At 46.1% G+C, this 13787-nt stretch overlaps 2 protein-coding genes across 2 annotated transcripts; one reads left to right on the top strand and one right to left on the bottom strand.

The window, feature by feature from the left end:
* Positions 1–4391: 4391 nt before the first annotated feature.
* rhov (ras homolog family member V) lies at positions 4392–7405 on the bottom strand. The gene is made up of 3 exons (XM_034528096.1): positions 7006–7405; positions 6664–6722; positions 4392–6304 (listed from the first exon to the last, which is right to left on the bottom strand). Exons 1-3 carry the CDS (start codon positions 7208–7210, stop codon positions 5858–5860), a joined length of 711 nt encoding a protein of 236 aa, XP_034383987.1. The 5' UTR covers positions 7211–7405; the 3' UTR covers positions 4392–5857.
* A 470-nt stretch (positions 7406–7875) lies between these two features.
* On the top strand, positions 7876–13578 carry vps18 (VPS18 core subunit of CORVET and HOPS complexes). Its single transcript, XM_034528472.1, has 9 exons — positions 7876–8350; positions 8468–8609; positions 8719–8810; positions 9398–9648; positions 9935–10288; positions 10390–11652; positions 11802–12011; positions 12222–12458; positions 12643–13578. Exons 1-9 carry the CDS (start codon positions 8248–8250, stop codon positions 12937–12939), a joined length of 2949 nt encoding a protein of 982 aa, XP_034384363.1. The 5' UTR covers positions 7876–8247; the 3' UTR covers positions 12940–13578.
* The last annotated feature ends 209 nt before the right edge of the window (positions 13579–13787 follow it).

Raw genomic sequence — 13787 nt, 5'->3', positions numbered from 1 at the left:
CACCCCCCACACACACACACACACATGCACTCCCTCCTTCATGATGGAGACACAGATGAGCTGAGTAAGCAGATTTACTGTTCTCTGAGTAACCGGACAGCAAGCCAGCCACCCTGAACAAGTCCAGGCACACCGTGTCTGCACCCGTGACACCACAACACCGCGTCACCGAGTGCCCGCTTGTCCCGAGTATTTATACAAGTATACAGTATACAGTATTCATGTCATCACGGTGTACCTGTGTATTTGTACACGCACGTGCGCGTGTGCCTACGCGCTTGTGGGGAGATGAGGGTTGTATCGTGTCTTCACTTGCTCCACTGTCACCATGTGTGTTGTGTGGATGTCACAACAGCCCCTGCCCCCCTCCCCCCACCCTTACCCCCCTCGACGCCACTGTGAGAACACCTCACCCCCTTGATTCCCAGACGTGGCCACGCCCAGTGCGCAGACTCGCAGCCAATCAGAGCGCACGCGTCCCCACATGCAAATGTCTTGTAAACGTGGTTTAACTGTCACCCTTTCATAGTTATATCTTGTTTATCGGTCCATCTCGTCTCCGGCTTGGTCAGGGATTAAGATGAGCCAAAAGAAAAGCAAACTCAATGTTACTGCTCGAGGCGCCATCTTTACTTTATAATTTACTCTACTTTTAGTATTAAAATATAAAAATATATGGCTCTTTGGGAAAAAAAGTGAAACAAATATTAACCCAGAACATCCTGAGTGTAACCTAAATATCATACCAAATCTGTTTGTTGTTTTCCATATTTATCTTTAAATTATGTCTTGATTATTGCACTGTTTATTGTTTTTATTATTTGTATTGTTTTATTCTACGGCTGTTTATTGTTATGCACCTTTCACCTAGTCAATTCCGTGTATGTGCAACATACTTGGTTAGTAAACAATTATGATTATGATATAAGAATGGAAGTCAATTGTGCAAAAATGTAATTTGAAATAAAACATTTTTTTTGTTATTCTTTAGTTTAGTTAAAGAATAAAAGATCATATTATGTCTGTTCTGGTTAGTTAAAACATGAATAAAGCCTCCAAGGGTCTTTCATCTATATCCAGTGTGTATCTCACACTCATATTGATTGATGCCAGTTGTCTCACCCCCTCACAACAGATAGTCGACTCTTTTCATTCAAATCAGAACGTTCCGGAAAGATAATCCCGTCGTTAACTGGAGATCTGCAGGAGGACGGGACGACAGAGCGTTGATAAGATTGTGACGCTTTCCCTCAGATTACGTCTATCTATTGATTATTTGTGATTTTGTAGCACATGGATTTAGTGCAGTTATTAACCTGATGGCCGCGTTATCTTATTTATTATGCTAATATTAGTACTTGTATAAACACTGCAGGTTGCTGCTGCATAGTATTTTGTCCGTGTATTGCGTCTGTGTCCTGCTTATGTGTGTATTTTCTTTTTTTCATGTGCACGCACCGCCAATCCATTTTTGGAATAATGCCCAAGTGTCACAATGTAATTGGGTGTTATACGTTGCACACGCCAATCCTCTCCTTTTTTACACTACCAAACACATCCCGGATGTCTTGTTTTGGGTCGTCGGTGACATCGTGAGCCCGTCTGAAGTGCTAATCGGCTCATCGGGCCCCAGACTCGGGTTGTTTCATCTCAAAGCCTCGTGCACGACTTTGATCACGCGCGGCCACTCGATGGTTCATTATCTCCCTTGACGACCTGCAGACGAGCGTGAAGGCCAACGCTGACAGCACACAAGCGGAAGGACGTGTATCTGATTCAACGACCCCCGGGTGTTGTTTCCGTAGCAACAAAGTGGCCTGCAAAGTGAGCGGAGAAAAAAGAGGCCTGCGAGTGTCCACCGTTGACCTTGCCGACCTCCCACACCCCGTGTGTGTGTGTGTGTGTGTGTGTGTGTGTGTGTGTGTGTGTGTGTGCGTGTGTTTCCTCGGCCGCGTTGTCGTTGATTCTCTGAGGCGTTCCGAAGCTGTTGACTTTGGGACATAAATAATTGCTCCTGCCTCCAGGCAGAGTCAGCGAGAGGGACGATTCTCACCGTCTTTTTGCTCGACACCGAAACTGACAGTTTATGTTCAGGCAGAAATAATGAGTTGTTTTTATAGTTGTTGTCTTTTTTGTTTCGCAGTTGATGACAGTTGTCTTTTGTTATGCAAATTAATCATATAAGTGAGTTACATGAGAAATAGGGGGGGGGGGGACACGTGTACAGATTGTTAAAAAACTCTTGGACTATACAAAACGTATATATGCGTAACATGTTATTCAGTACCGTTAAGTAAAATATGAAGTTTCTTATCAATAAATGACTTTTTTACATTTTTTTAAATGTATCTTTATTTTTTGTCATTTCTGTGTTCGATCTTATTTTTTCGAATCTCATCTTTGCCACCTGATTATAATGTCTCACACACACACACAGACAGACAGACACACACACACACACACACACAGACAGACAGACATACACACACACAGACAGACACACACACACACACAGACACACACAGACAGACAGACGAAAAGAAGGGTGGAAAAACGACAATGACCAAAACAAATATCACTGAGAGTGTTTTCGTCGGTGTGAAAGAGGACGCTGTGAGCGGTTCCAAGTCCTCCCCGAAGCGTGAATTCAAACTGCCAATTTGGATGACCGAGGAGCAGCCGCGTAGTGAGCCAATGGGCTTCGTCCTCGGCCAGACAGACCTGTCGGTGCACCTGCTGATTCCCAGGCCTCCCCTGCCAATCTTCGAGTGCAGTGAAACCCAGCGAGAGTGAAACTGGCCCGGAGCCAGTGGAAGAGCTGGTTGACTACTCCTGACACCTGGAAGAAGGAGGACCAGCCCTGTGTGGAGATGAGAAAAATAGATGACTAACCCCGAGAGGGGAACGAGAGGAGGAGGAGGAGCGAGGACGGTTCCCTCGACTCCTGGGAACCTAAAACCTGTCCGACACGGCACTCACGATTGCACAATGAGTGCGCTTTTAGTAATCCTGCACACCCAGTGCTTGCGTCACCTGTGAGTGTGTGACAACATGCAGTTTAAGATGCTTTTCTGAGGAACCCTGCATAGCGTCTGTGTTTTGACGTGGCATCGGAGTGCGTCTGCCAAGTGTGTGACCTCTCAAGATGTTAATAGCCATCGTGCCCCTGACCTTCACCCGGCCTCACGCTATATGCTGAACAGCAGGCGCACGCGGCGTCAACCTTTTTGATTGACAGCGGTCACGTTTCACAGTGTTTCCTTTGCCGGATCCCTTAAAGACAACCCGAGAACGTAAAGGTCAACGCATGCAGTCAGACGATCCGACATGTTTTAGCAAGATTCATCGACACGGCTTCATTTGAAGGTCAACGTCTTGAAATGTTGGTAATGATCCCTCCTTGCAAGGTTGTGCATGCAAGAGTCAGTCCAGGTCGGACGTGCACACTCTGATGAATGTTTGGGTGATCTTCTCTCTCCAATAGGTTTGGCTACCCTGTTTGTTTATTGACCTGGTGAACATCACTATTATTGCTCCAAAACATTAGACCCAAGTATGTGATAAACCTGTGTTGTCCCGCCAGCCGGTGACTTGTTTATGTCCCTGTGCACCTCTCACATCCCTCTTAGAATGCCAGTGGATCCAGCTGACTGGTCCATGAGGGTCAAAGTTCATCGTTGGTCCAGGTCCTTCAGATGACTAAAACGCTGGATTTTTCCATCGTGACCCCTCCATGCGGGAAACCCATTGATGGACAGCTCGCTGCCTAATGAATGGCAAACAGATTGCTGATGTATCGGGATAAGTGTGTGTGTGTGTGTGTGTGTGTGTGTTTTTTGTTGTTCCGCTCATCTGTGACTCACCCAGCCTGCTCTACACCACAGAGCTGTCAGCTCCACACATCTCGTTACATCTCTCTCTCTCTCTACACCAGCCATATGTCAGTGATGTTGTCAATGAAGTTCCACAAAAACTGTTCCCACTCCATTGTCGTGATAAATCAGCCCACTGCCGCGGCTTTTCCTTCTCATGCAGTGAATTTGACTCAATCACACTCTCCCATATCTCCCTTTCAAAATCCTGACACGGCCATCAGGCCCCAGCATGGCACCGCCAAACCCCATCAGCGGTCATGTGGATTGCATTAGAATCGGTCGAGCCGAGGCTCAGCTGGAGGCCGCAGGTCACTTATCATATCCATGCAGCGAGAGACGGAGGTCAGGAAAAAAGCACCTCGAGTGCCGATGAGGATTATTCGGACTCCCTGCAGAGAGCAGTGCTCTTAAATGCTTTTAGTGACTCTTTATTTATTTATTTTTATAAAAAGACTCATCACAGGCAAGCTCTTCTTCTTGTTCTAAAAAAATAAAAAATACACGCAACACAGAAGCTATCATTTGCACTTCTTTTTATTTGCATCGTCTCACTCCCACGTGCAATCGAGAAGGAGATGGTCAATGGAGATTAGTGACAGTGATAGGAAAATGTAACAAAACACACGTGGAGTACATGCATTAAAAAAAAATCTCATCCAATATACACATATAAATGACAAATGACCTGTTTTAACAAAACAGGATAACATATACATTAAGCTTCCACAAGAAGTATAGTAAAGCCTATCCCTGGCTCTGGGTACTTATATACAAACTATATCCTGCAGATATCATTACACTGGAGAGCAACATCTTACCTTCTTACACACATCACAGACACAAGGAAGAAAGAAAGTGTATTACCTTTCACATTAAAGTAGAGTCTGTCTAGCTCTGTACACAGTGGGCTATTGGGGACACAAGGAGTGTATTGAGCTTGTAAACAAAAGGAGGGGCGAATTAAAAAAGCCAGGCCAGGACATCAAGACCCCCGGCGGTGCTGGATTTTACAGATGCAGATTGGTGGGAGACGGGGGGCAACAAACAAATAAACAAAAGGTTACCACTCCCACGGATCCTTTCACCTCAGATGCGGGATTTAAGACGTTTGATCCAGCAAATCATCCGGCCCGTGTTTCTTTTTCTGCCGATGTTAAATATGGTTGATAAAAATCCTGATTTAACATATATGCCAGGGAGTGATAAGATTGTCAGGTGATTAACTCAACACAACAACACACCGGGCAGCCCAGAACCAGCCTGGGGCACTTTCACTAACACACACACACACAGATACAAACACACACACACACACACACGTAAGAAGGTGGCACCTCGCACTGCAGTCTGAACTTGCATATAAATAGGCCGGTGTAGACAGACAGCAAGAGAACACAACAGAGAAGTGGCTGACGCCCCGTCGGCTCGACCACGGACACTTTCTGTTTCTCACTCTCTCTCTTTGCAGCAAAGCAACGCATTCAAATTCCTCCACATTTACATGATGGTCTGGGCTCGATCTCCGTGGCTGCACGTCGATATGTTCCTTTTGATCCCACCGGCGATGCGTACGCATGAAAGCCTACACACACACTTTGATTTTTACATGAAACACATGTGGTTGTTTAGTTTTTTTCTCATTTACCTGGAACAAAATCCACATTTGAATATAATGTGAACAACACTGCTGCCCTGTGTGTGTGTGTGTGTGTCTGCTGGAGTGTGAAACCCAGACTCCTCTCAGCTGTTCTCCACAGATGTTACTTCCCAATTCTACCCCGTGCTCATGTATTGTTTCCCCCCCTTGTTGCACCATTTGGCATCCCAACGTGACATAAGCCAACACACACACTTAACAAGGAAGGATGCTAAACTGCCATGAATCAGAGCTGTGACAGCAAGCGAAGGTAAAAGGGAGATAAATAAATTAAACTTCTGTCCACGACCCACAGGGTTAGCAGTCTTGTTTTTTTCGGGAAGTTTCAGACGAAGCAGAAGAACTTCTTCCAGCTGCACCGGGAGAAAGCTTTGGTGCGTCGGTCCGAAAACCTCCTCTTCTTGGACTTGCGGGTTTTGTTCTTAATGGCTGCAAAGATGGCCGCGTCAAACGCCTCCTTCAGGTTCTTTTGCGTGAGCGACGAACACTCCACGTAGTCCGCAGCGCGGATCTTCTCCGCCATGCTCCGAGCCCGGGAGCTCGGAATGGGCTTGACGTGGGACCGGTCCAGGTTGATGAGGACGTTCACGTCCAACAAGAGGTCCGACTGGGTCCCGACCAGGACGATGGGCGAGGACGGGTTGTACGCCCGGATCTCGGAGACCCACTTCTTGGTGATGTTGTGGAACGAGGTGGGGTTGACCATGCTGAAGCACAGGAGGAAGACGTCCGTGTGGGCGTAGGACAGAGCTCTGAATTCATCAAACTCCTCCTGAAATGAAGACAGGAAGCGCTGGTTAGTGTCAATCGGACGACGTGCAGACATGACGGAGGACTCAGGGAGAGAGAGAGACTGACTCACAGGCACATTTAATACCATTCAGGGTGAAACCATGTCACTGAGTCACAGAGTGGATGAAGCAATGGAGTCACGTCATACTTCAGCTCTCATGACATTCACATACAAAAAGCCTCTATTATCTAGTCATTGGACTGCATGTCAGTTGAAACAATGAACTCAACATCAGCAAACAAGTTGGAGCCACAAGTAAAAACAAAAGTAAATATGGTGGCATGTGTCAACATGATGTCATGCTGAAAACAAACAAACAAACAAACAACCAGTCTTACCTGTCCAGCAGTGTCCAGAAGCTGAACTTTAAGCGGAGCTCCTTCCACTTGGACCTGGCCTGTTGAAAAAAAACAAAAAACAATATCATGAATCAGTCAGCGTCGAGTCAGTTTATTTTATTTCAGACATTTCAAAAGAAAGAAGAAAAAAAAAAAAAAAAAGGTCAAACTTGAAAATCACATAAAACACAACATGCATACATACACACATACATAACAATCAATAAAAAGGTCAGTCAACAGCATGCATGCAAATTAATGCCATTCTTACTGTTAATAACACTATTGACACCTTACTATTATATTATAATAAATAATAAATAAAAAAGCCCAGGTCCTCACCGGAGAAGACGTCGAAGCCGGTCTGCTGGTATTCGGTGGGGTACCCGTTGGAGGTGTAGCTGACAATCATGCTGGTCTTCCCGACCGCTCCGTCTCCGACCAGCATGCAGCTGATGACGCCGGGCTCCAGCTCGTCCTCCCGGGTCAGCCCGCAAGCGGAAGGGACTCGGGACTCGTGGGAGAAGTAATCCATGTGAGGTGGCATGTCGAGCCGCGCCGTACACTTTGTTCGACGCTCTTCCTCGCTGATGTGACGAGAGGCGAGATACTGAGAGTCTTGCAGACGGTCCGTCACACACACACACTCACTCACACACTCACACACACTGCTGCCTGTCCCGTTGTGACTGACGGGGCCACATGTGAGGGGACGTTAAGTTAGTGCTCAGACAGGTCGCGATTTGCATAGACACGCCCACAATGACAAGTTAAATAGATAGATGGATAAATAAATACAATAAATACATATATATGATATATATATATATTTATATATATGATATATATATATATATATATATATATTTATAAATATATATATATATATAAAAAGATATATATATATATATCATATATATATAAATATATAGATATAAAGATATATATATATATATATATAAAGAGAGAGAGAGAGATAGATGAATATACATAAAACGCTAATGTTTACAATCAATGATGAAATTGAAAATAAAATTATAGTGCAATAAAATAATACCAACACGGTAAAAGTATTGTCATCGAGGTGAATAGGAGTTTATTTAAATATAATGCTACTTGATTTCTCTCGTCACAAACCATTTCACTCTAAACTTGGACGAACTGCGCCCCCCAGCGCCGAAGTTAAGCACTGCGTCACACGATGATCACGTGATCAACATGACAACGCGTGTCACCTGATCGTTCGCCTCCAGCCCCGGACTTGTGTAGTCTGGAAGCCGCGATAGCTAGTAACAGTAGCACGAATGATTGAAACGTTATTTATTCCCGTGTTTACTGCAACGGAAGATATTACACGGCCAACATCTGGCCTCTGAATTTAGATGCGCGCGCAGAGAGGACGCGCGCTCGTGGGCCCTTAACGGGTGGAGGTTGAGTTAGCTAGCTAGCTGTGTCGTACCAGGATCGTCTCTTCGCCAGTCATCACACACACACACACACACACACACACACACACACACACACACAGCGTTATATATGTGTGGATACCTCCTTTAACGGTCGTGAAACACGGTGCTTTGAACCATGGCTTCCATTCTCGACGAGTACGAGGACTCTCAAAACACCAGGCAGAGTGCGCAGCAGCACAGCCGCTTGTCGACTGCCAACATCGGGATCACACATTCAGGTAGGTCCCCTCCCCTCCTCTCTTCTCCCCTGGGGATAATAAGCTTGCACGTGAGGATGCTTGACACGTCATGACCACCCCAGTCATTGAGCTCTGCACCACTTGTTCCCCAACTAGGCTTCGTGAACGTGAGACTTGAGGAAGAGAAGCCGATATTCAACAAGCAGAGGATCGATTTCACACCTCCGGAGAGGATCAACCACCTCGCAGTCTGCAACAATCAGCTCTGCATGAGCCTGGGGAAGGACACCCTGCTGAGGCAAGTAACGCCATCATGAGCACTTAAAACCACTGCTGGTGATCTCTGATGTTCCTATTTGACTGTTGTTGATTGGAGATGCTGATGTTTGATGTTCTGCTGTGTACAGGATCGACTTGGCTAAGCCCGATCAGCCCAATCAGACTGAGTTAGGGAGGAAAGATGACAGTAAAGTGCACCGACTGTTCCTGGACCCCACAGGTGAGAGAATTTTAAAGAAAAACCACATTATGCATTTTCAGATTCTCCATTGAAAACATTGCCCGTAGGCCATAATTATGACATCTCAAATGGGTTATTTAAATCAGACCTAATGGGAGTTTGTATGTGCAGATTTGAGTTGTGCTTTAAAAAAGAAATCTGTGCATTGTATCAAGTACATACTGTACTCATAATGTGTTATTTTAGGCTGCCTTAAAAACATCTGGCCAGGGACAGCAGATGGAAATCTGGCTCACTTACAGTCCAACTGTTGATTGGTGTGCATTGTCCCTGCAAAATAAATGAATAAATAAATAATATACAGCAACATGGTAATATCTGCAAATTGCAGTACAGCATTGTTTTTTATGGCTAAATATAAATGTCTTTTACGGCAGCGACATCTTCAGGACTCAAATTGAATGCTTCTAGACTCTGTGTATATATATATATATATATATATATATATATATATATATATATATATAGTCTAGAAGCATTCAGACTTATATATACAGTATAAGACTGCTGTGTCATAGTTGTGACTTATTAACAGCGGTGTCCTCCCATGTTTTCTCCCGCTGCAGGCTCCCATCTTCTGATCTGCCTGAGCACCAGTGAGTGTCTGTACCTCAACAGGAACACGCAGAAGGTGCGCAGTCTGTCCCGCTGGAGGGGCCACCTCATCGAGAGCGTGGGCTGGAACAAGCTGCTGGGCAGTGAGACCAACACGGGACCCATACTGGTCGGCACCAGTCAAGGCATCATCTTTGAGGCGGAGATCTCAGCCACCGAGGGAAGCCTGTTCAACACCAATCCGGATCAATACTTCAGACAGGTCGGAGCATGTGTGGTCATCTGTTATGTATCTAGTTTCAATACACAGTTGGTGATGTTTACCAAAAAAGTAATTTAAACTACTCGAACAACAATATGTGAAAACTGCAATACAAGAAATGTACCTGTTGTGTATATGAGATGTCGAGGGGTAATTTTAAGGTTAGTCCGTTCTCCTTTTAATCACGCAGTAAAAAAATACTGACATATATATATATATTTTCTTTTTATTTCTTCCTATTTCCTGGCATGCAACTAATCGATATCGCACTCTCTTCCTGGGACAGGTCCACTCCCTGGAGGAGGATGGGAAGCCCGCACCAGTCTGCTGCCTGGAGGTTGAGCGGGGCCTGGAGAACAAGTACTTCATCATCGCCACCACCCGCAAACGCCTGTTCCAGTTTGTGGGTAAGGTGGCCGAGGGGTCGGAGCAGCAGGGCTTCAGCTCCATCTTCAGCCAGAACCACGACCTGCTGCCCAGCTTCCAGGAGTTCCCAGCCAACATGGGCTACAGCGAGATCACCTTCTACACCCCGAAGCTCCGGACTTCCCCGAAGGCGTTTGCCTGGATGATGGGTAATGGAGTTCTCTATGGTCAGCTGGACTACGTCCGGCCCGATTCCCTGCTGAGTGATGTGCAGGTAAAGGTTTTTGTGTGTCAGTGTGTCTTTCTTTTCAATAAAACTTCTCTTTTTGTTGTGCATACTCATTCTCCATATTGTCTACCTCCACAATCAAACAGGTATGGGAGTACACCCCCGACATAGACCTCAGTCTCAACAAGCCCATCTCCATTGTGCTGACACAGTTCCACTTTCTGCTGCTCCTCCACGACCGAGTTAAAGCCATCTGCACTCTGAATGGAGAGGTGGTACATGAGGACGTGTTCCCGGATAAATTCGGCACCCTCAAGAAGATGATCAAGGACCCGGTCGGTGGGTTGGTGTGGATCTACACCGAGCGGGCGGTTTTCCGCTACCACATCCAACGCGAGGCCAGGGACGTCTGGCAGATGTACATGAGCATGTCTAAGTTTGACCTGGCCAAAGAGTACTGCCGAGACCGGCCCGAGTGCATGGACATGGTGCTGGCCAAGGAGGCGGAGCACTGCTTCCAGAACAAGCGATACCTGGAGAGTGCCAAGTGCTACGCCATGACGCAGAACTACTTTGAGGAGATCGCGCTCAAGTTCATCGAAGCCAAACAAGAGGAAGCCCTGAAGGAGTTCCTGCTGAAGAAGCTGAACAATTTGAAACCCAGCGAGCGAACGCAGATCACCTTGCTGGTCACCTGGCTGGCCGAGCTCTACCTGAACCGGCTCGGCCAGCTGGAGAGCGACGGCAACGACGTCATCTTCCAGGAGACCCGCGAAGAGTTTCGCCAATTCCTCGGCAACTCCAAGCACAAGGAGTGCCTGTTCAACAACCGCAGCACCATCTACGACCTGCTGGCCAGCCACGGCAACGTGGACGACATGGTGTACTTCTCCGTCGTCATGCAGGACTACGAAAGGGTGATATCCCACTACTGCCAGCACGACGACTACAGCGCTGCTCTGGACGTGCTCTCCAAGCACTGTGACCAAAAGCTTTTTTACAAGTTCTCCCCGGTCCTCATGCAGCATATTCCCAAAAAGGTGGTGGACGCGTGGATCCAGATGGGCAAGCGGCTGGACCCAAAGAAGCTCATCCCGGCTCTGATGAACTACAGCCAGATGGGCAGCACGCAGCAGATCAGTGAAACCATCCGCTACATGGAGTTCTGCGTGTACGAGCTGACCGTGACGGAGGAAGCCATCCACAACTACCTGCTGTCGCTCTACGCCAAGTACAAGCCGGACTCGCTGCTGTGGTATCTGGAGCAGGCGGGCACGCACGTCTCGGACATCCACTATGACTTGAAGTACGCCCTCAGGCTGTGCGCCGAAAACGGCTACCTCCGGGCCTGCGTCCTGGTTTACCGGATTATGGAGCTGTATGAGGAGGCGGTGGATCTTGCATTACAAGTAAGTGTTCCATGTAAATGCATACACCTCCAAATCATCCAGCCAGCTGAGGAAGATTATTTCTGCAAAATTCAGTTTGTTTTTCCTCCAAATCTCTGTCAGAATTTGACGAATGGCACTAACTTCCCAATGCATTTGCCGTCCCGTAGGTAGACGTAGACTTGGCCAAGTCGTGCGCCGACCTGCCCGAAGATGACGAGGAGCTGAGGAAGAAGCTCTGGCTGAAGATCGCCCGGCATGTGGTGCAGGAGGAGAAAGATGTGAAGAAAGCCATGAACTGTCTGTCCAGCTGCAACCTGCTCAAGATTGAAGACATCCTGCCCTTCTTCCCAGACTTTGTCACCATTGACCATTTTAAGGTCTGTGATAAAATATTTCCTCTTGTTTTTTAGTATTAATAAGAAATGCACACAATCAAATATATATAATACATTAACTGAATTATTATTATTTTTTTTGCTTTTTAGTGACTGTGGTGTCACTTACGATCCCCTTATTGATACCGTGTATTAGATGTATGGTTAACATAGTATATTTCTTCAAATGAACACACTTTACTGGTTTCTCAGGAGGCCATCTGCAGCTCCCTGGAGGAGTACAACCAGCACATCGAGGAGCTGAAACAGGAAATGGAGGAGGCCACGGAGAGCGCTAAACGCATCAGGGAAGACATCCAGGAAATGAGGAACAAATATGGCGTCGTGGATTCCCAAGAAAAGTGTGCCGCTTGTGACTTCCCGTTGCTCAACAGGCCCTTCTATCTGTTCCTCTGTGGACACATGTTCCACTACGACTGCCTGTTCCAGGTAACTCACTTCCATACTTTGGTTTCAATGTCAATATGTGCCACTGCTCTCTTAGTTCAGTCACATTGTTATTAAAAAAGTATTGTGTTTGAAATTTAAGTCATACCTTTTTAAAAATGCACATGCATTTGTGTCGTAATAATTCCTCCGTGTCCTTTTTAAAAAAAATTCTTCTACCTTCCAGGAAGTAACCCCTCACCTGACGGCCTTTAAGCAGAGTCGTCTGGAGGAGCTGCAGAAAAAGCTGTCCGCGACCACGCAGTCCTCCAAGTCTCGACACCGCCCAGCGCCCAAGGACGAAGGAGACACTTCCAGCCTGGGAAAGGGCAACGCGGGCACAAGTCGCGAGCAGATAAAATCGGACATGGATGATATCATTGCGTCTGAATGCGTGTACTGCGGCGAACTGATGATCAAGTCCATCGACAAGCCCTTCATTGATCCGCAGAAATTTGAGGAGGAGAAATCCAGCTGGCTATGAACACGGTCTCCTTTTCGATGTGCAAGAGACACAACGGCCCGCCATCTGATATGTCAATGAAGCTTCGCCGCCTGTCGGACCTGTTCAGTGGAAACAGACATTCACCCGATTGCCTGTTAGCAGTGCCTACCGTTTAAAAAACTGTATCGCCGTCTATTGTTCTCTCCCCGAATACACTTCTTTTGTTGGCAGTATTTTAAGTTGATTTTACGACCTTTGCACTTTGTATGGGAGAGTTCAGTAAAAGGTGGACATTGTTGGGAGATGATGCGGTGATGTAAAATATTGCTTGGGCTGTAAACTGTATGCAATGTGCTGAACCTCCTGATTATGACAGAAAATAATGACAAAGCTAGAATTGAATATAACTGCACTATTCATCTATTAACTACATTAGGTAATGCACATGTTTTGTCAATTGGAAACATAACCTGCACTTAGAAACTAGCTATGCTTCCTCGCTCAGTTCAACCACTCAACTTAATTGTACAGGTAATGTGGGGCAGGGCATCAAACTTTGAATTAACATGTTCCCTGTTTTTGCAATTCAATTGTGGATCATTAAAGCTTGTCAGCACGGATGAACTGATTATTGTCGTTGTTTGAAAGTAATAAATATTGAACAAATTATTTCAACTATCTGGACTATGAGAAGTCATTCCCCTTCTTCAGAGTTCCTCTGGAGGGCTTCGACAGCCTCCCTGTAGGTGTACAAAATAAAGGCTCAACAGAGAGCTGAAGCAAGGCATCAACAACACCATACTTAGGCAGCGTGACTAGTTCATGGTTTGGTGTAAACTGTTTAGGAAGACCTGAGTTTAAGCTACTGTGACAGAAAGCATTGTTTG

This window comes from Cyclopterus lumpus, chromosome 24 (assembly GCF_009769545.1).
Source record: "Cyclopterus lumpus isolate fCycLum1 chromosome 24, fCycLum1.pri, whole genome shotgun sequence".
NCBI classification, from domain to species: domain Eukaryota; kingdom Metazoa; phylum Chordata; class Actinopteri; order Perciformes; family Cyclopteridae; genus Cyclopterus; species Cyclopterus lumpus.
This window is presented reverse-complemented; position numbering and strand designations above follow the sequence as displayed.

Coding starts and splice junctions, on each gene's coding strand:
- rhov (XM_034528096.1), bottom strand. CDS start 7,210: ATGCCACCTCACATGGATTACTTCTCCCACGAGTCCCGAGTCCCTTCC. Junction 6,723..7,005: donor CGGCTTCGACGTCTTCTCCG/GTGAGGACCTGG, acceptor TTTTTTCAACAG/GCCAGGTCCAAGTGGAAGGA. Junction 6,305..6,663: donor TTCTGGACACTGCTGGACAG/GTAAGACTGGTT, acceptor TCTTCATTTCAG/GAGGAGTTTGATGAATTCAG.
- vps18 (XM_034528472.1), top strand. CDS start 8,248: ATGGCTTCCATTCTCGACGAGTACGAGGACTCTCAAAACACCAGGCAG. Junction 8,351..8,467: donor CATCGGGATCACACATTCAG/GTAGGTCCCCTC, acceptor TTCCCCAACTAG/GCTTCGTGAACGTGAGACTT. Junction 9,649..9,934: donor CGGATCAATACTTCAGACAG/GTCGGAGCATGT, acceptor TTCCTGGGACAG/GTCCACTCCCTGGAGGAGGA.